Below are 23491 nucleotides of genomic sequence, written 5' to 3' on the forward strand. Positions count from 1 at the left end.
TCTGTGAGTGCCTTTTCTTGGTGCTCAGCCTGTCATTTGCAGCAGCAGCCAGAACCACCTGCATGGTGCTCACTGGGGTCTCCTCTGGCTCATGCACTGTCCATGCACAAACTAAACTGAGCACTTTCCAACTCTGAGAAGGAGTTTCAGGGTGGATACCAGAGGGCGAAGGGGAAGCATGCACTGAGCACAGGACTTTCAGCAAGGAATGTGGACCCATGGGGGCTCAGAGGCCCCTTCTTCTCTGCAAGGTGATGCCAGAGTGGCTCCTTGGTGTGAGCCCACAGTGCCCAACCCAGCTGAGAGGCTGGATCAGGGCTGGCTCTGGGAACCAGGATGTTCATGGCTTGACAGCTCAGGGGTGAAAATTCCATGTAGCAGTGGCTGCAGGGTGAGCCTGGGGAGGAGATGCTGGCAAAAGCAGGTTGCAGCAAGCAGAATTGCAATGGAGGGTGGTCTGGGGGAGTTTAGAGGGGCAGAGACATGGGTGTCACACAAGGGAGGGATGCTAAGTGAGTTTAAGTGATAAGAAGTGAGAAGAAGTGGTGATATTTTGGACATGACTTCCACAGGTGAGGGACAAGCTGAACTTGGCTGTTGGGGCCTACATGACACTTCTGGGGGCTCAGTCTTGCCTCATGTCTCCCTCTCCACCCTCACCAAACACCTCACCAGGACCCACAGACTTTGCCTGTGCTGGGGCCTTCCCACCATCTCTTCAACTCACATTCCTGCTCAAACCAGGCACTCCAATCACACCCCCATGGATGGGTCTGAGACCCCTGAATTCTTATGAGAGAAGAAGAGGAGGAAGAGGAGCAGAGAAGAACTTCAAACCATCTGGCTTTTCCCTAAACTTAGAAACTCGCTTTGAAGTCCCACCACCATGACCAAGTCTAGCTGCAAGGGACAGCCCCAGATTCAGTGCTGCAGAAACTGGGGAAGACACTGGCTCTCCTGCTCCTCTGCCTTCCAAATCATCACCATCTTCCTCACCCCAGCCTCAGCATCCCACTCCTGCACCTTCCTGGGGTCCCTGCTATGCCTGGAAGCTGGCAGGGAGTAGCCCCCACCTCAACACCATGTGTACCCCGCTGTCTGCGGGGGCTGGGGCAGCCAAGCAAATCCCTAGCCATGCTGCACAGAGCAGGAAAACATCTTTTAGGCAGCATTATAAGTACATTAAAATAAGCCTCTAGGCTTGGTCTGACAGGGCAAGAATGGTGTTTTCTTATGCGAGGGGTGACTTGTGTTTCATTACAGATACAAAACCAATAGCAGCTCTGAGAGAAGGATGCTTAGCTCAAAGGGGGTGAGCCAGCAGCCTTCACCCCAGTGATGTGGGAGCTGACAAGGATGCAGGTCCCTGGGACAGGCACCCACCAACCTTTCTGTGTGGCTGCCAGCAGTGCAGGGACAGGGCACAGTTGGAGAGGACAACACACCTCCAGAGCATGAGAGATACTGGAAAGAGGTATCAGTGATACCTGTAAGACAGCCCACTCCCTTCTCCCTTCTCAGATGGGAATGTCCTTCCTCATTTGACCTCCCTGACCTGCAGCTCCTGGGGAGGTGTTGTGGTGCCTTGTGCTTGTGTGAGGGTGACCAGAGCAGTCATTTCAGCCATGTACATCTTCAAAACTCCCCCAGCATCTAGAATTTAGGAGAAAACTCTGCTTCTTGGTCCTAAGAAGCTTAAAGCAACCTGGAAAAGGCAGCATTGCCAAGTGCAAACTACAACAGAAGCTCATTTCAAGGGGAATATGCTGGCAAAGGGGGTAAAAGTCAAACGACTCCCAAGGAAGAAAAATGTTTGTGACAGATTTAAAAAAATTGTCTTCTGAATTCCAGAAATGCCCAGGTTTGTCCTGGGATCATTGGGAACATGCCCTGCACTCCAGTGCTCACGTGGACAACGTGGAAAGGGGCCAGGCTACGGGTGTGCTTGGCTGGAGGAATGAGAGCAGCACCCCTCAGCTTCCCAAGCCCAGGGACAAGCCTGTTGAAGGTGCTGTGACATCCAGGACATTGTCCTGCTGCCTGGCCAGAGGTCAGAGGGGTACTGGGAATTGTGTGCATCATCAGGCATAGCCCAGCCCCTGCTGGGGCTGAAGAGCAGAGCAGCTCCCCGCTCCCACACCCACTTGTGCTCATGCTGCTGTGACACTTTGGAGGGGGTGGAAGTCGCTGTTGAAATTAATTGAACACAAATTAACACAACATCTGTTTCCTGTCTTTTCCCTGCTGAGCTTCCTGGGGGAAGTGAGGCAGAGCTGTGCACGGGAGGAGAGGGACAGGGTGAGGGCAGAGCTGGGAGGGTAAGCAGGAGTGTCCCCCACGATGCACAGCCAGCTCCCCTTGGTTAGCATTGCCTCTGGGGTCAGGGCTCTCCACGAGTGTCTGGCAAGGGAAAGATGAGGTTATTGTGTGCACCAAAATGCTTTGGCTCCAGCTCATGTGGTTGGTTTTGGTCTCCAGACATTCACTTTTCTCCCAAATCTGGCAGAGGAGATGGTGCTCATGACTGCCATGCCACTTCTGGCACTGCCAGAGTTGGCAGCATCCTCACCGTTGACAGAGCAGGAGATGAATTCCCACCTCCAAGCACCAGAAACAGTCGGTATCAGCCACATCTCCATACCCTAGGGTGAATTTGGAGAGCTTGCGTTTGCACCATCACTCTTTCAAACTTTGTGCTTTTTTGCACAGAGCTTCACCGTCTGTTCTGACACAGCAGCTGCACAGCAGTTCTGACCCAGGGTCCCTTGGGATCCCAGTCTGACACCAGCCCAAAACACCACACTTGGCCTGCATGGAAATGCTCTATGAATGGGGCACGCAGGCTACCTGAACTCCTGGCTCAGATGTCACAGGTGTATCTTCCCAGCATGTCACAAGGCAACCAAGGTCCCATAGGCTCTGCCAGGTCCCAGGACTTGCAGAGCATTTGGGATGACGGAATACCAGAATGGTTTGGGTTGGAAGGGACCATCTTGCTCCAGGCCCCTGCCATGGGCAGAGACACTTTCCACTATCCTAGGTTGCTCCAATCCCTGTCCAGCCTGGCCTTGGACACTTCCAGGGATGGGGCAGCCACAGCTTCTCTGGGCAGCCTGTGCCAGGGCCTCCCCACTCTCACAGGGAAGAATTTCTCCCCAATGTACGACCAAATATACTCTCCTTCAGCTGAAAGCCATTCCCCCTTAACCTATCACTGCTTGACCTTGCAGTAAGTCCCTTTTCAACCTTCCTGTAGGCCCTTTTTGGTACCAGAATGGGAATGGAGGGGCCTGCTTCTGGAATCCCCACAACTGGAGGGGTTTTTCTGCCTCACTTTACTTCCAGGCTCTGTGGGCAGGAAGGGACATCTGTGACACTGGGTACCACCAGTTCAAGAGCGCAGGCACCGTGCACGCCCCAGGCATTGCCAGCTCTCAGCTCATGTGTTGAAGTGGTTTTATGAACCAAAGTTCAGCTCAGCCCCACCAGTGTGATAAGATGTCCCAGCTAGATGGAGATGAGGACATCATAATTAACGTGGTGAGTGCACGCACTGGGGGGGGAACGTGATTGCATCTGCATTCAGGAGTTTGCCTAATAGTTTAAATTAAAGTCAATACAAGTTATGAAAAAAATTGCCAGATTATGAGAGGCAAGAGATGCAAACACCAGATATCTGGGCAGCTGAGTAAGGTCTTATAAGTCTCCTAGGGCCTGTGTGGCACAGCAGAGGAAGAAGGAGGAGGAGCAGAGGAGAGACCGTGTCCCCCTGGAGCAGCAGCTCAGCCTCCCACCATCTTTGCAGTGCAAAGGAATGAGTGTCCCCAGCCCTGGGACAGCTTCCAGGAGGGATGCCAGGTCAGCCTGGCATAGAAAAGCTTTTGTGGCCACTGAGACATCCAGCACTTTCCTTCCCAGTGTGCTATGGCACCTTCTCGCACCATTGTCACTGGGAGAGGAAAAAAGAGAAGGCTGTTATTGCAGCTATAAATCATTAGATGGGAGGCCTTAATGGAGATAATCCCCGTGAAATCAGTCACTGCTGTGGCTAAGGAGGGATTTGTCAGGCAGTTAACTACCCTGAGCTTCACTGCAGGTGATTAACTCCTGGTAGTGACCAGCATCTGGGGAATTAGCAATAACCCAGCATTTACTGAACACGCACTGGGAGATGAGCTTTTATCTCAATTACCAGTCTAAATCTTTATTTTCCAATGTTCCATTCCTACACATCTTTTTTTTCCCCCCGAAGAAAATTAATTTCACCACAGCTTGAGCTGTAGTTTGCTGGTATTCCTGAATCCAAGTAGAGGCTCCAGCTTGGAAGAGAAAAGCAAGAAATACAACAGGGATACAAAAGTGAGGGAGAGCAGAGACATGGCCTGGGCACATGGGAGAGCCTCAGTATCTCTTGGGGCTCTGAGAAGAAGAGATGACCCTGAAGGGTGGTGGAATGGCAAAGACACAGCGCAGCTCAGACTGTGGATACAGTTTTACAGGGTGGGGTTGGGGCAAAGGGAGACCCTGCTCCATGACAGACGGGGCTTATCCTAGCCATGAAGTGGTTGTTGGCTGCAGGACCAGGCAAAAAATGTCCCCTGGTGTGTAGGCGTGGCTCTGCAAGTAACTCAGTTCCAGGGTTGAAATCCCTATACTTCATGAACAAACACTGCAGGGAGACCATCCTGCGGCTTTGTCTGTGCTCTCAGCTGAGGGTTCCAGCAGATCTGGTACCTTTCTGAATGTTCTCTCTATGTAGGATGAAGCAGAAGCACTCCTGGCTAATTGTGCCCAGGGGCCTCAGGATACATCCCTTTCTGAGGCGCAAAGGGGCAGTGATTGGGAGCTGCAAACCCCTCTGAAGTGTGGCTAGCACAGACCTTTCCCATGGGAACTCTCTTCTTTCTTTTCCTGTGTTTTATAAACAAAGATAAAGTTTGGATGTTGTTAAAAACAGTGTCTCGAGATTTGGACAGTTCAGGCCTGGCCAATTAGCTCAGGGGGAGGTTTCAGACTGACCAATCTGGGTGACCTTTCAAAAGTCTATATAGGTTGGAATTAAATAATAAAAGACACTGTTTTGATGCCATTGAGAACCTGGTCCTCTTTACTCTGCTAGCGGCTCGACAGCGACACTGAAAGTCTGTCGTGGTGCTCCCATCAGCAAAGCCAACATGGAGCACACCAGGTGAGATTTCTGGGAATTGTATTGGGCCAGGAGTTGGACTCAATGACCCTTGTGGGTCCTTCCAGCTCAGGACATTCCCTGACTCTGTGACAGATGTTGGGGCAGCCGCCTGGGTGGCAATGCCCAGCAGCTCTCTGGGGCTGATCCCAGCCCCTGCAGCAAGGGGGAAGATGTGGGGCCACCACAGGAGGTGCTGGGGGGGAGGACAGGGAGGTCGTGGGCAGCATGGGGGGCCTTTCTCCAGCACTCAGGGTGCTCCCATTCTAATTAGCTTTTGCAAGGCATCATTCAGGCTCCTTAGATACCCTGTGTCTGAACAAAATAATTTCCTGTTTGACTTTGTTAATCAAAGTAGACGACACAATAATTATTAATAATGTGTTGACTTATATCATCAGCGTTTTAATTAGTCAGTAGAACGGCAATTTGCAAAGGGTATGATCAGGTTCTCTCTGATCAAGCAGGTCACGTGCTGAGCAAGCAGAGGGGAGAGAAGGGCACTGGGGCACTGGGACGTTTTGCTGGGGAGAACTGGGATACAGGAGGTATGGGAGGGGAAGGGGTTGACCACACTGATAAGAGTTTAATTTTCAATGAAAAGGGAATTGTTCTGGGAAAGAAGCGAGCTGCAAAGCTCCTGGGAGCCCTTTGAAGTTATAATTGAGAGGAACGGCAGCCTGCGGGACAGGGATGCTCCTGGTGACCCTTCCGCTTCCTGCACGTGTCTCTGAGGTGGAGGTGAGGGGGGGATGCAATTAAACCTCTGAGCAGCAATTACAGGCAATTACCCCTCAGTCAATTGTCTGGCAAGAGAAAATGTCAAAATAGGCCAGGCATGGCTCCCTGATGGCCTGACACTTCCCAGGGCTCATGGCACTGCTGACCCTCACCCTGCCCATTGCTCCCAGCTCCTGCTCCTCTGCTCTTGCTGGCCTTGGCAAACCCAGAGAGGGAAGTAATCGTCCAGTGAGGCAAGTTCACCTTGCCCACAGGTGTGATGAAAACATCAGGACTTTGCGAGTGGTACCAGTCCAGTTTTGCAGTGCTGATGCTTTGGACTGTTGCCCTGGCTGTGCAGGCAGCTCTGGGATCTCCCAGTCAGAGGAAGAAGCCTCTAAGGCTGCTGTCTTTCCTCTGGATGCCAGGTGTGACAGGTCCTGCAGGTGCTGGAACAGCAAGCTATAGGGCACTAGGCAGTGAGCTGGCAGGTACAAGTCCCGTTCTGAAGCTATTCAGGCTGGGGACCATATTATTGATAATATGTGGCACCTCTGTGCCACTTAGTGCCATGAAAAGGCCCAGCAGGGCTGCCTGCCTCCCACAGTCACCCATGTGGTGGCCCTGGGGGGAATGGAGATGTGGGTAAAGCAAAACAAACATGACTTCAGCCAGCAGTGCTGTCCCTTGGCAGGAAGATGCTGTGTCTGCCCATGGATGGAGCAGATACACTGTGCGGAAATCCTGCACCCTCCAGAACCCAGTGCATGCTCCAGGCTGTGGCCCAAGCAGGACAGCTGGCAGGCAGCAGGGATGGGGAGGCACTGCTACTAATCTTTCAGCCAGAGGATCTAAATTAAGGAAATGGCAGCAAAAATAAGTGACCTCAATGAAAATCTGGCTTGACAGTACACTGTGATGTGAACCATAGCCCAGGGCTTCCAAAGCCACTGCACAGGGCAGTGGGCAAGGACAGCCAGCCCCACGGACACCTAAAGCACTGGGTACAGATGGTGACCAGCAAACTGAGTCCCTTTCTCAGAGCAGGGATCACACCAGATCTCCCACACCCGAGGCGGAACTGCACTGTAGGGGCTGCTTGGGAGGCATCTGCTCAGAGCCAAACCATCAGCACCAAGTGAGTACCCTACCCCAGTTTCCCTGAGACACCAGCACACTAATCCCTCTCCTGGGGACTGCAACCAGATTCAAGGGCAAATTTACTGCTCAAAAAGACCTGGAGCTGAAGGACCAGCATGAATGTAAAGGAATGAGGTGCTCTTTCTGGATGATGTGATGCAATGGCCCATGAAGGAAGAGCAATGGTCCAGGCAAGTGTTCAGAGGAGCCATTAAAACATCCATCTGGAAAAAGATATGCAAAGTTGTTTGTGCAAGACTGTCACATCAAAACACAGGCCCCTCCTTGAGGGTGCTCAAGACAGTTTCCACAAATGTGTGTGGTCATCCTGTCAGTAACACGGCCACATTTTGGGCAAAAGCACAGGGTAGGTGCACAGTGGAGTTACCCCATGATTGACTGAGGTCCTGTAGGACTCAGCAGCATGGTCAAGAGGTGGCTTTGACACTGGGTGTTACAGAGCACCTCATGTTGTAAGACTTTCTGTTTTTCTTTTCCTTTTTTGGCATCCAGTATTATAATTTCTTATTACTATTTATTATATTTATTATTTACTCTTTAATTAGTTTATTAATTTTTTAACTATTATGGTATTTAATTTATTATATATATTATTTATTATATATATTATTTATTATATTATTGTTTCTTTTTAATAAACATCACCAATAAGATGGAGAATTCAGATGTATTAGTGTTCAAGAGCTGCTGGTGAGGGGCTGCTGGGCATCTGCTGCAGAGAGCCCTTAGATCCAGCCCCAGCCCCTGGGGTCACCTGAGTCACACCTGACAGTCCAAATGGGTTGGGGCTCTGGATTCATCCCTGGATTTGTGAATGTCCAGTACAGGATGCTGCACCTTAGCTGGCCATGTGTCCTAGGTTGCAATATAGATGTATTTAAGTATTCTATTACCACCAGCTGTGGGCCGTTAGCTGCTATCACCTGCTAATGACCCACTCCCGATGACAGGCAATGGGCCATCAGGGACCCGCTGTGTGACTCATGGACTTATCTCATCCCATTGTGAGATGCTCTGCCCTGGAGGGAGGAACCAGGTGTTCCCACCTGGATATAACCTGGCCCTGGAACTGCCTGAGCTAGCCCTGTCTATGGGTTCCCAGAGGACGAGAGCTACCACTTGACCTTCAGCTGGAGACTAGACCTTCACAGGATCACCGCTTCAACTGGACTACTTCAGTTGGACTGCTACCACCACCCTAACAGGGTGTTAGGTTGTATCTGACTTTGTCAGTGCTTTTTCCTTGTATTATTTCACTTATTTTTACTTTCAATCTTGACTTGTGATCTCCCACTGGTTTGTTTTCAAACCAATACACCATGGAAGTCACTGAAGTGGTGAGAATGAGGCTCCTGTAGGCTCAATGCTTTGTCTGCTTTGGGAGTGCAAGGCCCTGCCCAGCACAGCCAGCTCAGGTGGATTCATCCTCACCCAAGTCACCTCAGTGATGCAATGGATCCCACCTGCATTCCTAACAGTGAGAAAGGTCCTGGGCATGGGGTCATCCTGAAGGAGAGTCTTGGACAGTCTGCAAGTGGTGGATGGTCTGTCTGACTATGCAGAAGAATTGCCTAGGGAGTGATGAAGGGCAGAGCACTGGATGTGGACAAAGGAAAACAGCTCTGACTCCCAGAAAATCCCAGAAACATTCTCCCTTGCAGTGAAGCAGAGGAAGCCCTGGTCTCTGATTCCCTGAATGTGCATCAGGCTCCTCCAGGATACTGGCATTTGGCAGCAGGGCTGGAATGAGATGACAGCTGAGTAGTGACAGCACAGTAGAGACAATCAAGGGCAGCCATGAGGAGGACAACATCTGCCTCGTCCAGACAGGGGCAGAAGAAGGTGCCCTGGCTGGAGACCAGAGCAAGGCAAACCCTCATAGCAATGGGTTTTTAACAGGGGCCCGTTAACAGCATCGCTACAGGACCGGGGGATTTACCAGCACTGGCAATTTTGCAGCTAAGGATGTTTTTTCCTCAAAGCTGTGCTGCTCTGAGAGCTGAATGAATTGACAGGTCTGAAGGCCTGTATTTATGCAGCAGATCACATCACATTAGTTCCGTGGTCCCCTCTGACCTTGTACCTCTCAATCTCTTACATTCCCAGGATACTCATCATTGCAACAGCTAACTGCTAAAATTAGAACTGAGTTAACCATTTAATATATTTACATATATGATAAAGTCTGATAGAAATCTGATCATTGGTATTTTTATGAATTCACTGTTCTGATCACTCCTGCTCAAGCAGTGCAGGGACTGAAAGTCTCAAGCAACAGATCAATGAAAATTATTAGAGGCCTGGGAAGATTTCTGTGGGAGGTGGAATTGAAAAGATTAGGACCGTTTAGTTCAGAAAAAGAATGAAAAAGAATGGACATGAAAACTCAACACAGCAGAAACAGCCATGTAGGCACCCCCATTTTGCACATTTTCTGCCTGCAGAAAGCCCCACTGTGCTTTACAGTTGGTCCTGTGGGTATTTATGGGATTGTTTCTGCTTGCTAAATGAATGAGCAAAATCCTTCCAGCCAGGTCACCCTGACATCTGAAACTCACTACTTCCAGAAAGCTGCTGTGGTGGGAAAACCTGGACATGGAAATGCAAGTGAAAGGAGTGTGTGGAGAGGATCCAGCCAGTGGCGATGGCAGGCTCACGTGGAGGTCACCATCCTGCCACCCCTACTGGATACACCACAGGACTGTGTGTTTGCATCCTCATTCCCTGTAAGATGTGATCCACAGGGAACGCTGCCCTGCCCCTCTTGCCCAGTTCCCACAAAAATTCCTCAGATTACAGGTGGTTGGGAGTTTCGCAGTCATTTGGGGCTGTTCCCCTTGATGCTTACCTGGTGCAGTGAGGAATGAGATCCTTCTTAGCATGTCCCAGCTCTTGAGTCCCCTCAAAGTTCAGGACCTGGTGACAACCTGGTCCCTACCAGGGCACATGGAGGGTTAAATGGCACTTCCAAAACAGCTGCATCACTCTGCCAGTCTGTCAGGCTGGCATTTTCCCAACAGACATGGTCTGTTTGCCCCATCAGCCTTGGTATGACTTGGGACTGAGATGTCTATTCCCTATCCATTCCATGAGCCCTGCCACAGGATGGTGACCTGGTGACCCATGGTGACCTGTCCCACTGGGGTCCCCCTGTGCCAACAGCCACTTCATACTTACCCCATGCGAGGGATAAGTCATCCAGCCCCAGTCCCCTGGAATTGTTGACGTGTCTAGCAAGTTCACTGGAAAACACAGGAGCAAAAGCTGTGTTAGATAGCTCTGTCCCCATTCCCAATGGGTGAGAAACAAATCCACCATGAAGAAACTCTCCTCACATGCCACTTCCTTGAATGTGCCCCCCACCCATCAATGTTCCGCCAGGGACTGCCTGGATGGATATGAGGCAGGTCTGGAGTTTGGGGATGGCAACAAGTGATGCTCCCCAGAACTGGTGGTTCAGGATAGAGTTGAGTCCTGGCCCTAGGACTGAGAACAGTGTGACCTTTTGGAGGAGAGGAGGCTGCAAGCAGCAGGTCTGAGGGGATGCAAAGGAAGGAAGGGCTGTGGAAACAAACTCCCAGCATCAGGTTGTCCACCAGTCCCACCCTGGGCCAAGACTGATGCAACTGGAGCATCATTGCTTGGCTGGACACTTCTCCTCTAGAAGCGCTTTAGGCTCAACTCCCTCCCAGCAGCACTGGTTTGAAGTCTGCACTCCAGCAGCTGCTGTAATTGCACACTGCAGTGCCCAGCTCAAGCACAAAGTGACTCCCCATGGTCCTGGCTGACACCCCACAGGAGAAGTCCATCAAAGCCAACCCCTCCAAATCCCTGCCACCACCAGGAGCCTGGCTTAACAAGGAGACACAGGCAAACTGCATGAAGAGGGAGCAGATTGTGTGGGGGGAGAGGTGAGGATGCCTTCCAATGTACTTAGAAGTTTCCTGTGGAAAGCTGTGCAGTGGCAGCAGTGAAGGAAAGCAGGATGCCATGGAACTACTGCCTCTGAGCCATCTGAGCCCCACTCTCAGATCCTGCAGCACCAGGCAGAGGAGAGCCTTACCCTAACTGATAACCCCAACGTGCTCAGCACCTGGGGAAGGAGCCCAGGTCCCAGCTCCACAGTGCAGATCCAGAGGGATGTGGGCTTGGGGGGAGGGTTCAGGCAAGGTGCCTGACCCCTGTGAATGAGTGCAGTGGGAACCAGCAGCCTGATGCCTCATCACCCCTCAACAGCACCAGGCTCCCACAGGGACCCAAAGTGCCTCCCCCTCTCCCCATTCCCTTTATCTGAAGCTACCTGGTGAAGTCAATGCCTCAGAAGGCTTCATCCTTGCTGGCTGCCTTTCCTCACCCTTGAGCAGCACCAAACTGGACCTAGAGATAACTTGTTACAGCATCCCTCTGCAGCACCAGGTCTGGGCTGGTCCCTGGGCTTGGGAGAGATGGTGGTCTGATTGCAAGAACGAGCTTGTCATAGCAGGGACAGGGCACATCAGGAGAGCATCTCCAGTCCTAACTGAGCCTGGGCCCAGAATGAGGCTGGTCCCTGTAGCCCAAGGAACGGGTGCCACTTTCATTTACTATTACCAGGCAGGGAAGGAGGGAAGGGGAGAGAGGAGCAGAGACGTGAGCTGGCTGTGAAACACCCGGACGTCATGCTCCTGACAGAGCAGATTAGGAGCTTTTGAGGCATTTATTAATGTTAGCAGAACAATTTGAAAGAATTTTCAGGGTTTCTTGTGTGGTTCTATTGGCCCAACAGCAAGCCAAGCCCCTCAACTCCCCGTGCAGCGCTACTCCCACTGCTAAAGAGGGCCCTTGCCCTCAGCACGGAGTAATTACCTCAGAGATCTCAAATCCATTTTTATTTGTTATTGTTAATCTGAAGATTTTCTGCCTATTTTCCCTGGGTAATTCGCCCAGCAGGAGCCCAGGCTTGGGAGTTTCCCTGCTCACTGTGCAGGAGCATGGTCCCCGTGACCCTCAGCAGGCAGGTTGCAGAGAGGGGACAGCTTTTGCAGACTCTCTCTCCCCCCCTAACCTTGGTCTCTGCACCCTCTTTCCCACGCTGGGATGTTCAGCAATGGATGTGGCTGCCAAATACTGCTCTGCAGGCAGCAGGAGGAGCCTGCATGGACTGGGGTCCAGCAGGAGCATTGTGCTGTGAGCAATGATGCTGAGAGCACATAGAGGGGTGTACCCCAGACTTGTCTGCCAATGGTGTGTGGGATCTGGAGCCAGCTTGACACACGCCATCCCACCATGCTGACCATAAGGTCATCACCCAGTCTCAAAGAGATGTTGTGACCACCTGAAGGAGTTGTCTCCTTGCGGTTGCTTTGGTGCCCGGACAACCTATGCCAGATTGCATCCCTGAATCCCACCCATGCTCAGATTCCTCTTTGCAGAAAGAGGGATAAGTTATTTCTTTTATTTCCTCACTTCACCCAAGTGCACACCCTGCGCTTTAAGCCCAGGCAGTGGGCACTGCACAAACACAAATGCATTGCGTGTCTGAGACGTCCTGCTAACTCATGGGATAGCACACACGCCTGTGGATCCCAGCATCCATCCAGCAGCATTACGACATGCTGTGCTCGGATGTGGGGACACCCGTGGTCTCCCAAAACCCAACTGGTTACAGCCCAGGTTACAGCCCAGGTTACAGCCCAGCTCCAAAGGGAACCCTCCACACCTCATGCGACAAGTGCCTGTCCAGCCCCATGCAGGTGAGCTCCTGGCTGCACTGCTTCTTCTGCGGTGATGCTCAGAGCCCGCCCTCAATGCCACAGGGTGAGCAAGACCACCACAAAGGACCCCTTTCAGTTGAAACACTTTTCCAGAAAATGTGCCAGTTTAAGAGACCTCTCTCCTACAGCTGGGCAATTCTGTTTGATGTTATGGACTGTCTGCACATATCAGTCTCAAACTACGAGCTCCATTTTGTTTTCTTTAGCACCATTTTGTCATTTCCCTATTCTGTGCCTTGGCCTTGCCTCAGCGTATTGAGCCAAAACACCAGGAGGTGTCAGGGGAAATTCTCACCCTGGTGGAAAAGCTGTCAAGCCGGATTGCCCATTCAAATGGAAGCACCTAGGAGCGAGCAGGTCGCTTCCCAGCACAACTGGGGTCTGCAGACAGAGCCTCACATAAGGCAGACCCTCTTGCTGCATGAAGTTTCATCATGTGATGGTACATGAGTAGTGCACATTGCAACCTCATAGGTACAGACTAGGCAGGAGTCAAAGTGTGTGTATCTGTATATGACGTATGTGTATATAGTATATACACCTGTATCCCTATTTTTGGATCTATATCTGTATCCATTTCCATACCCATATCTACCAAATACTAAACCCTCCTTGGGATCAGTGAGGAAGCTGAGACAGGAAATGGCATCCAGAGGATGGGTGTTTTTCTTGGGATCATATATCTCTTGTCATATATCTATATCTGTATATCTCTAGCTTACATATATATATATACATGTCAATATCTATATTTATATTTATATAATCTGTATCTATATCTATATCATTTATAAAGAGTGAGTGCTTGATACCCTTCCCAACACTTGCGCTGATGGCCACAGCACCTGCAGGGATGTATTGCATCGCCACAAACAGATGTGCAGGCACCTTGGGTCTCACATCGAAGCATCTTGGGCTCAGGAATGGGGTCGTGGTATTTAGGGAAGTCTGTGCATCCTCAGCCCACCCCGGGTTCATGGTGGGGTGACAGAACAAGCATGGGGTTGACACACTGGTAGATGTGCTGAGCCCCAGCCTACAGAAGAGCAGTGGGGGACCAAAGAGGGCTCTGAGCACCCTCGCTAATTGTTAACCCACTGTGATCCTCCCTCTAATTACTCCACCATCTCCCTCTTAGGCAGGGGCTTTGTAGCGCAGGCATGGGGAGGAAGGGTCAGTGGGAGCAGCCCTGTTCCCTTGGGCTTCAGTTCCTCTCCATCACAACTTCAAAGGCCGCCCAAGATTCACAGCAAGGCTCCCCCCCATGCAACAACACCTTTGCATTGATAATTAAACACTTATCAGGGTGGTTTGGCTTCTCCCTGCTACCCAAAGACCAGCAGGCTCAGCTCCACAACCACATGCGGGTTTGCACACCCCACACCAGCCCCACAGCCCAGCCCCACTGCATGGGGGAACAACACGGGGAAGGTTATTCACAGTGGGAAGAGAGTCTGGGAAAGGGGCAGCAAGAGGCTCGCTGAGAGGAGGGGAACAAGCCAGTGGCATTCATTTCCCATAAGCTGGGGCAGGACTGAAGGGGGAGGTGGGGCCAGGGTGGGTCAGCCATTTGTGTCCCACCGTTTAATCCAAGGGCTGGCTGAATAGGCAGCCATGACCTTTCCAACTTGGGAGCCAAAGATGAGACACAAAGTTGTGTCTTACTGGCCTTGGAACATGGTGAGGGGACAGGAAGGGAAGCTTCACTTTCAGACTCCTGATCCCTGGGACAGTATTTATCCTTAAGGATGGAAAAATAGTCATTTATTCCCCAACACATGAGGCCAACCATTGCGGCTTGGAGGGAGGAGCAGCACGTCTGGAGGGTAGGTCACTCTCCCCATTCGGGAGCTGTGTGCAGGGATGTTCCCCATGGATCCAGGTCAGCTGCTCTGCCAGACCAGCAGCCAGATCCCAGCAGGATTTATCCAGCAGCTGCTCATCCACAAGGCTGCACGTACTAAGGACACAGCAGGGATGGGACTCTCCTCAGCACCCACTGGCCTTGGCTCCCCCAAGAAGGAGTTTGGAAAAGCACTGCAGGTAGATCTAAAAAATGTCATCAAATCCAGCAAAAATGTTGGATTTCCACAATTCTGGAAATGCCAGAATCAGGCTGCAAAACAAACCAAAACAAAAAAAAACAAAACAAAAAAAAAACCCAAAAATAAAACAAAACAACCCACAAAAAACTAAAATCAAACAAACAAAAAAAAAAAAGCCCAACCAACAAAAAAAAAAAAGAAAAAAAGCCCAGCTAAAAAGAAACACTTTCAAACAAAAGCAGAGCTGCTTTTTGGCTGTGCCCTAATTCCCATTTCAGGATTTCTTCTCAGACCTCCAGATTGTTGCTGTGAACTTTCTGTATTTAATTTTATATCATTTTGTAATGCATCAGGAGCGGCAATGCCCATAAGGACTGCCCAGAGGGTCACCTATTTTCACTATACCCAGAGCAGGAGATTCTTTGATGTAGGAAGAAAGCTTGTTTGTTCAATCAGTGCTAACAAAAAGCCTCAGTTCAGGTTTTAAAAATAAAATTATCAACCTGATCCTTCCAGCCCCTGCATGATATCATGTAAGAAAATGTACAGCACAAGAGCATAACCTGTGGTAGGACTGAGGTGTTGTGAAATAATGCAAAAAATGAAACAAAACAAAACAAAACACCCTGAATAAAGTACTTCTAAGGCTAAAAACCTTGAAATTATAGGGCATGATTTTTTCTTCCCAGAAAAAAAGAAGTGCATCAAAAGCCAAACAACAAAAAGATGTTCCCTCTCAAAACTACAGGTGAGAAAACAGAGATGTAAAATGGTCGCATTTCCTGTTCCCTTTGAAACTGCCAATGCTTTTGTGCAATGGGACAGACAGGGAGAACTGGGCATGCTGGTGTGGGAGACCCAAATGAAACACACTACACTACCCACCACTGGGCAGGGCATTACAGTACTGGTGTATGTCCCTGGTACTGGTGCACACCCCCAGTATTAGTGTGCATGCTCAGTACTTGTGGGCATCCTCATACTGGTGTGTACCCCCCGTACTGGTGCGCATCACTGTTACTGGCAGGCACCCCCAGTACTGGGGTATATCCCCGGTAGTGGTATGCATCCCTGGCACTAATCCCCAGTCCAGGGGAGCAGTCCCACACTGTGGCACTCACTGGTTTCAGTGCAAGCTGAAACTGGGTATGTCAGAACCCCCTTGCTGTGCCAGGGCTCGAGGATGGGTGTGCAGGGCTGGGCGAGGCTCAAAGTGAGGGTGAGCCCACAATTCCATGTCCATGATCCCAGAGCCAGTGGAAAAGGAACTATTTCAGTCTCTAGGGGTGACTAGGCTCGTTGTAATTCAGGGCAGAAGCCAGAGGAGGAGGTGGGAAGGCTCTGGAGATGGGGGGTGAGAAAGGTCAGGGAGGCAAGAAATTCCATGGAAACATCCAATGTGAGCAGGGAAGAGGCAGGACTGAAGTGAGACTGGGGAAGGGTCACCAGGGTCCCGATGGCCCTGGAGGAGGGCTCTGCACAACTGGTGTCCCCAGGTCTGGATTTGGCCATCTGGGAGTCACATGAGTCTTTTCCACCATAATGTCCCCAGCCTGAGGGACAGCACAATGACATAGCCCCATCTATCAGCAGAGAGGAGCCCATGTCCAGCACAGCCACACCTTGGCATCTCATCTGGCTAAAGCCCTGCCAGAGCTGATCCATTCAACCCCCACACCACCAAAGGGTGGCTCCTATCACCCCTGACCACTGTCCCCAAAGCCAGAAGCTTGAGGAACATCACCTGAACCGGGACTTCCCACTGAGATGCAGTCCAGGTACAGGGACAGCCTAAACACCTTGTGGTACCAGTAATGCAGTATCGTGACAGCCTTTAAAAATTATACAGGAGTTTTCTAACACAAAATATGTGTCCTCTGCTTGCAGTCAGCAGCACCTCTGTGGTATGCACTCCAACAAATGAGAGCCGTGTCCAGAAGGATTTGTCCCAGTGTCCTCATACCAGTCCTGACTCCCTCTTCTGTTTTCTCACATCTGTTGAGTACAATAAAATAGACACAAATGCATTTTCAGCTTCAGTCACTGAGGTTTCTGACCTCTGCTGCACTTTTTGGGCACTGAAGCTCATGCCAGATAAGCTGCTAACACTGTCCCAGAGCATCTCACGCCCCACCCATAAGCTACATGCCCACTCAGTTATCTCCTGCCTGTTTGGGGTTTGGCAGGTTTCTTACCCCAAACTGCCACTTCCCATGCCACCCACAGACTCAGGCAGACTGGGCACTGGAGATCTCTGCCTGTATCAGAGCCAGGGTAAACCTTGCAGCACCCTGAAAATGCCACCCTGCCCTTCCCACAGATCCCTGCATCCCAGCAGTCCTGGCAAAGCTTTGAGTGTTATCCTCTCTGGAATCCTCACTAGGGAAATGTGGGTTTTACAAAGGTGGTCACTTATCTGGATTATCTGGAGGAGCTTTGCGTGGCAGTTTTCAGGCTGTTGGGTGATTCTTCCCTAATTTCTCTGAGGACATCTTTGCTCTCACACGAGTTGGCCACCCTAAACCATCCTCAGTTGTTTGTACCCCGGTGACATTTTTAAAGCAAGATAATTTCTTTTAAAAGCTTTTGCCTTTGCTCCCTTAAAAATAGCTTTCTAAAATGGAACATTTTCACAGACAAAAATACCAATACTAACTGTGTTTGAGGGGACAGGCTGAATATCTCATACCACTGGTAATTAAATATTGCAGAAGGCCTTAAAAATTGCATAGAAGGAACATAACACAGAAAGTATTTCATCCAAGGAAAGACCCAGGAACTTGGGGCATCTTTGATGCTGGGATGGAGCTGGGATAGAGCTGGGATGGAGCTCATCTACCCAGCTGAAGCCAGCACTGTTGCCACTCACCAATGTGGTTAAATAAGCATTTTAAATATGAGAAACTGGAGATAGAGCAGAAGATATCACAGGCACAACCGTCATACCAGGGCTGGAGGTAAAGAGATGTCACAGAAGGGAACCTGCAGAGCCTGATCTGCTCGTGCCCACAAGGGCTGCGAGATGCCCATGTTGAGTTTGGCACTTCCACAGCTGAAAAATATTGGTTCTTTAATCCTGCAGAAGTCTAACAAGAACAAATGGCTGGAAGATGAAGCCAGGGAAATTTGTATTAGGGAAAGAGATGGCCGATTTTTAAAGGCTGGGGCTGATGATCCCTTGGAAGGGATTATTAGAAGCAGGGCTGCCTTTGCCGATGCCTTCAGATAAACGGTGAGTACCTTTCTGGACACTATCCCTAGGCCAAGCACATTTCATTAGGCTTTATCAGTGTGCCTGGATCTGATCCGTTAAGGAATTACATCCTTTATGAGGTTGTTTATGACACTGAGTGCCACGCATCAACAAGAGTAGGACATGGGGGTTTTGTTTTATTTTGAAGGAAATACGAGTGCCCAATCCCACCACTCACTTTGGAACTGGTAGGGCTGAAGGGGTTAATTGCCTCTGTGACAGAGGAATCATTTTGAGTGTTGGCCAGGCAAAAAGGCTGGGTTAGGAGTCTGAGCTATCAAAAACTGTAAGAGTATGAATAGAGTTATCATATGAATGGATGTTCCCCTGGAGATAAAGGCAGCACCGAAGGCTGCCAGCAAGGCCAGCAGGGACAGGCAAAACACAGGACCTGAGCAGAACAAAGAGCAGAGGTGTTGGGATGTCTCCATGAGACCAATGCTCCCCAAGTCCTGCCGCAGGGACCCAGCGCTGATGCCGGGATGTGTGGGATGAGCAGCCAACCCTCCTGAGCATCTTTGGGGGCTGGGGTTCATTGCTGGGTTGTTGGAGTTTTTTTGAGGAAAATATTTCACTTATCATCTTTCAGCAATCAAAAAAATAAGGAATTATTTCCTCCCTGTAGCAATTAATCAGATTTTCAGTTTACTTAAATTTGGCTTCATTGGATCCATTTCCACCATCACCAAAACAGGTGCTCATGTATTGTCACTGGAAACAACCCATTGCAATTTCAGGAAACAAGAATTCAAGGAGAATGAAAAAACCTGCCAAAGTAGATGTGTTTTGTGCACTGGTGTGTTATTTTTCTGCAAATTTTGGAGGTTGATTTTCCAGAAGTTTTATAAGCTATTAATACGAGAGGGATGGAAATTGAAATGGCACCAGAAACATATCCCTACCTAAAATCATGCAAATATTTGCTTTATATCAGCATTTTGTGAGCAATCAAAAAATTAAACACTCCGAATTTTTTTTCTCACAAACATAGCATAAATCAACTCCCTGTTTTAAACCAATGCTTCTCCATCTCCCATCACCAAAAGTCCATATGCCTAAATGCTCATGTTTCCTACCCTTACAGAGGAACACACATCCCCACAGCCTTTTTAAAACGGAAAAGGCGATTTCCTCTCCCTTTCAGTGCCTTTCTTTTGCCGCAGCCCCAACTTCGGCATCGCTGCAGAGGGGTAGGAAAGTAGTGTTGAATAAACACACGGACGAGTTTTTACCTCTTTTTCTGTTTGAGCAGAGGGGCAATTAATGAGATTACAATAAGAGAATAGCAGGGAAGACCCCCACAAACCCTTCCTGTGGACCCCATTTCAGCAGTGCAGCAAGCAGCTGGGTTTTCCCAAGGATCCTGGTGCTTTCCCTCATCCATCCGTGTTGAGTGGAGGAAACCCCACTCATGGTGGTAAGAGGAAAAGATCAGCATCCCCTCATCAGCTCTGCGCCCTCCTCTGTACATCACCCCATCCCCATCACCTGCTGTTTGCCTCACCCAGCATGACATGCCCCAAAATGCTGGGGGAGATGTCCCCAGATCCCCCTTCCCTGCTGCACCAGCTCCCCACGAGGACCCCCCAAAGTTCATCCATGGGCCATGGGGGTCTGTGCTGTGATGGGGTGGAAGGTCACCCATTTCACGGATGGAGGGCAGAGCTGAGCCGGGGGCATCACCTGGGAGAGAGCAAATCCCCAGCAGCAGCATTTTAAGCACCATTTTTTGGCAGAAAATACAATTTTGTTACCCCCCACTCAAATGTGGTATTTTCTGCTCATCTGATTTCTTTCAAGACAATGAAGATATTTCATATTTTATTATTATTTAACTTCAATTCATTGTATAGTATTAAATACCCGCTTTACTATTTTCACCTATGCAACTCAGTGTGAAGTAGTGTAAATATTTTAGTCTCTCATACTTGATATTATTGAAAATAACTTTTCTACCTCCCTGCTCTAAAGCAATTTAATAATTTCAGACAATTCTTTTTCCAGTGCTACAAATAAAAATCTTCCACATCCTGCAAATTTTTAACCCTCTTTAAAAAATATTCTGAGTTTTGGCTTTCCATACATTTCACAATGGCTGCCGTGCTGAAATGGGGGATTTCCCACGGAATGGCGATTCCCTTTTTCCTCCTATTTCTTGGGCACCCCTGCATACAAGACTGAAAGGAATAAAAAATATAAGCTTAAAACTTCTTGGAACAAATCTTTCAGGTAAGAGAAGGGCACTGGGAGCTCTTGGGAAGAAAAAACCTAGGATTGAATCTGGTTTTTTGGTTAATACCTGTTTTTGTACACCAATTGCCTCCCAATACACGCACACAGAGTGTTACACACCCCGGTCTGAAATTTGCTTTGCGGCTGTCATTTTCTACCCTGCAGTTCTCAAACCAGCACTGGGTTTGCTGGGGCGCACAGCCAGAGATGCAGGGCACGGAGAGGCTGAGGGAGCAGGCAGAGGTGACGGGCAGCAGGGCTACACCCTCACACCGTGCTTACACTCACCACAAGCGCTGGGAATGGGGAAGCCTAGCCTGCCACAACCAGAGTGTGGCACACACCAGGGCTGGGCTGTGCTCTGTGGCATCTCCCACATTTCCAGTTCCATCCCATGCCAGGGTGCTCGATGACCGGCACTGCAGCTGATCCTGGCGCAGAGGCTGCTCCCAGCCCATTCCAATGCCTGGGACTCTGAAAACTGGCAGAGCCCACAGCCACATCCCAGCTCCACAGCTCGTGTTGCGGGGCCCAGCTGGCACTGAGTGCCCCATCCCACGGCATCCACAGGGCCATGAGTGTCCTTCGGGCAGTGGATGAGAGCACTGCCAGCTTTCTGCAGGCTCCCACACCTTTTTTTTGATGCCACCCAGCACCTTCTGTCTGGTCTAATCCTGATCCAGCCCCCTTGTTCTGTCCCAGAGCCCAGCTCATCCCCAGCCCAATGCAACCTCCTGACCAAAGCTGTAATTCAGGATAGCTTCCTTTTCCAACAAGTCTTGCAGGAAAGCCAGGTCTTTCCCATCTGGCGACAGACAGACAGCAGTCCAGGGCCAGGCTGTCCATGCAGACACCATAAAACCCAACCTAGCATCCAGCGATCTCCTCCACAGAGGACAGCAAGGGGGCCTTGGCCTCGCTTATCCGTGCCCAGGGTGTGCTAAGTCCAGGTAGCGCTGTTTGGCTTTGTGGGGCTGCAGTGCCGAAAGCCCAGCGCAGCACAGGCAGCATCCTGCACCGCTCCCTGCCCGGGGCTCAGGGCACAGGGCAGCTGCTGCATCCCAGAGCAAAGCTCAAGCAAGGGCTGGGAGCGTCAGAGTCCTGGGGCCCTATCCTGCACAGCCCATCCCCAACAGTGAAACCCCATTGCATCACCCTGCACGGGCAGGAAAGCTGATGGGGAAAGGAGCAGGAAGAGGGCCAGGAAGTGGGTACTGGGCAGAAAACAGGGTTTGGACCAGAAAATAGCTGAAAATGGGGAAAAGAAGTGACGAAGATGCTGGTGGGTGTTGGATGATGGTAATAAGTGCAAGGACCCGGACCAGCAGGGTGCTGCAAAGTGCACGAGGTGCTGCGGTGGCAGCCTGTGGGCCTCAGCATGCCAAAAGGATGGCAGGGATGGAGGGGCAGGAGAAGAGAGAGATGCCATCACCTCCATGGGGCAGGGACATCGGCCCCAAGGCTCGCTGCAGAGGGCTGTGCTATGCTGGCCGTGGCTCTCAAGCACAGCAGAAGGGAGGAAGGATGCTGCTGCCAGTGCCAAGGACACGCTCGGGAGAGGGAACGACAGATCTCTGGCGATGAAGATCAGCAGACCTGGGAAGCAGCCCTGACGCCGCTGCCAGTGCAGAGGGAGGCAGGTGAGCGGGTGGGTGGCAGGAGCAGAAGCAGCACTGCCGAAACCAAGGGGGGCCTGAGATAGCAGAGTAGGGGTGCGGAAAAGGGCCAGGGATGAGGGCAGCCAGGAGCTGGGTAGAGCGGTTGGGTAGAGAGAGCAGGCCTGACGTGGCTGACACCAAAATGTCGGGAGACGATCCCTGGCTGCATACCTGCGTTCCACTTCAGAAGTTTTCAGCCCTTTCTCCCACAAGAAGTTTCCCACCTGAGCGCCCTTTCCAGCTCCCTTCATCCTCTGCACACCTTCCCGTGCCCACCCACTCGCTCCATCACAGCCCACACTACTCGGCCAATATGCACGGCCCCGCGCTGCTGCCAGCTCTGGTGATGGGATCGCCATGGCTGAGCTGGTGCTGGTGTCCCTGTCCCCTCTGCAGCCACCCCTGCATGCTGCAGCAGAGCCCGGGCAGATGAGTGAGGCAAAGCTCCCAGCATTGTTGCAGAATCAGATTCTCCTGACCAGCTCCGAAGTTTTGCCTCTGGTGAAAAAGCTCCAGGATTAGCAAACTCAGGCAGGCAGGAACCTGGAGCTGCACTCCCCTGGGAGCACGGAGAAGCCAAGCCCGGCAGGGCTAAGCCCATGTGGACACATCCAAACAGCCACAGCGATCCCGCAGGTCCCCCCAACACTGCCCCATCACTTCCAGGGCCACCCCGGTTCCTACCTTCACTGGTGGTGGCAGAGAGGCAGGCAGCCAAGGCGATGACGATGGAGAGCAAGGATGTCAGATCCCTCTGTGCCCATGCCATGGTCCGGCAGGGCCACCAGGCGCAGGACAGGGCCAGCTCGGTTGTCCCAGCACGTCTGCAAGCGAGCTACCTCTGCCCAGAGCTACGCTACTCGCCGGCTAATGCAAAGGCACTTTGCGCACATTGCTCGCAGCCACACAGGCGAACGAGCAGGGAGGGAGCAGCCTGCCCGTCACCGCTCGCAAGCCAATGGGCTGGGTGGGCTCTGCAGTGAGCCCCCCTTTCCGCACCACACGCGCTCGCTGTACCCAGACCCAGAATCCGGACTCGGGCTCCCACTCCCCACTTTCCCCCACCCTTCCGCCCTCGGGATGCTCCAGCAGTCCCCACTGCTTCCTGTGCCCCCCATCCCTCTTTGCTGTTCTCACTGGCCGCGGCGAGAGCCAAACTTGCAGCCCTGCAGGGAGCTCTGCACTCCGTCGGGGTCAGGTGTGAAGGGGATGGGGTTACCCGTCCCTCCTGGTGTGCACAGAGAGGAAAACCGCTTGTAAGCACTCCCCTTGCATGTCTGAAGAAGACAGGCAGGACACCCTCATCCTGCTGCTTTCCATGCCATGTCATTCTGGGATAGACACTCTGCTCACAATTGACCTGTGGCAGTGGGAGCAGGGGACAGCACAGCCAGGGCTCACAATGCCCTTTTTACTGCCACGTTGGCCACCTGAGAGAGGGTCAACCCTTCCCAAAGCAGTCTGGCAGGACACAACAGTTGTGC

General features: G+C 51.1%; 1 protein-coding gene across 2 annotated transcripts in view; it reads right to left on the minus strand.

Moving 5' to 3' along the window:
* EPHA8 (EPH receptor A8) overlaps nucleotides 1-22961 on the minus strand; it is a 53608-nt gene extending 30647 nt beyond the window's left edge. Inside the window, exons 1-2 of one of the 2 annotated variants that reach the window (XM_085080383.1) lie at nucleotides 22692-22956; nucleotides 10244-10308 (exon numbers count right to left, since the gene is read on the minus strand). In XM_085080383.1, the coding sequence (XP_084936509.1) occupies nucleotides 10244-10308; nucleotides 22692-22776 (150 nt within the window). In that variant the 5' untranslated portion in view covers nucleotides 22777-22956. Of the gene's footprint in view, nucleotides 1-10243; nucleotides 10309-22691 lie in introns of both variants that reach the window. The other variant, XM_085080382.1, reaches the window with a different exon arrangement.
* Between the last annotated feature and the right edge of the window lie 530 nt (nucleotides 22962-23491).

The sequence above is a fragment of the Lichenostomus cassidix genome, chromosome 21, assembly GCF_008360975.1.
Source record: "Lichenostomus cassidix isolate B80296 chromosome 21, HeHo_3.0, whole genome shotgun sequence".
In the NCBI taxonomy this organism is placed as follows: domain Eukaryota; kingdom Metazoa; phylum Chordata; class Aves; order Passeriformes; family Meliphagidae; genus Lichenostomus; species Lichenostomus cassidix.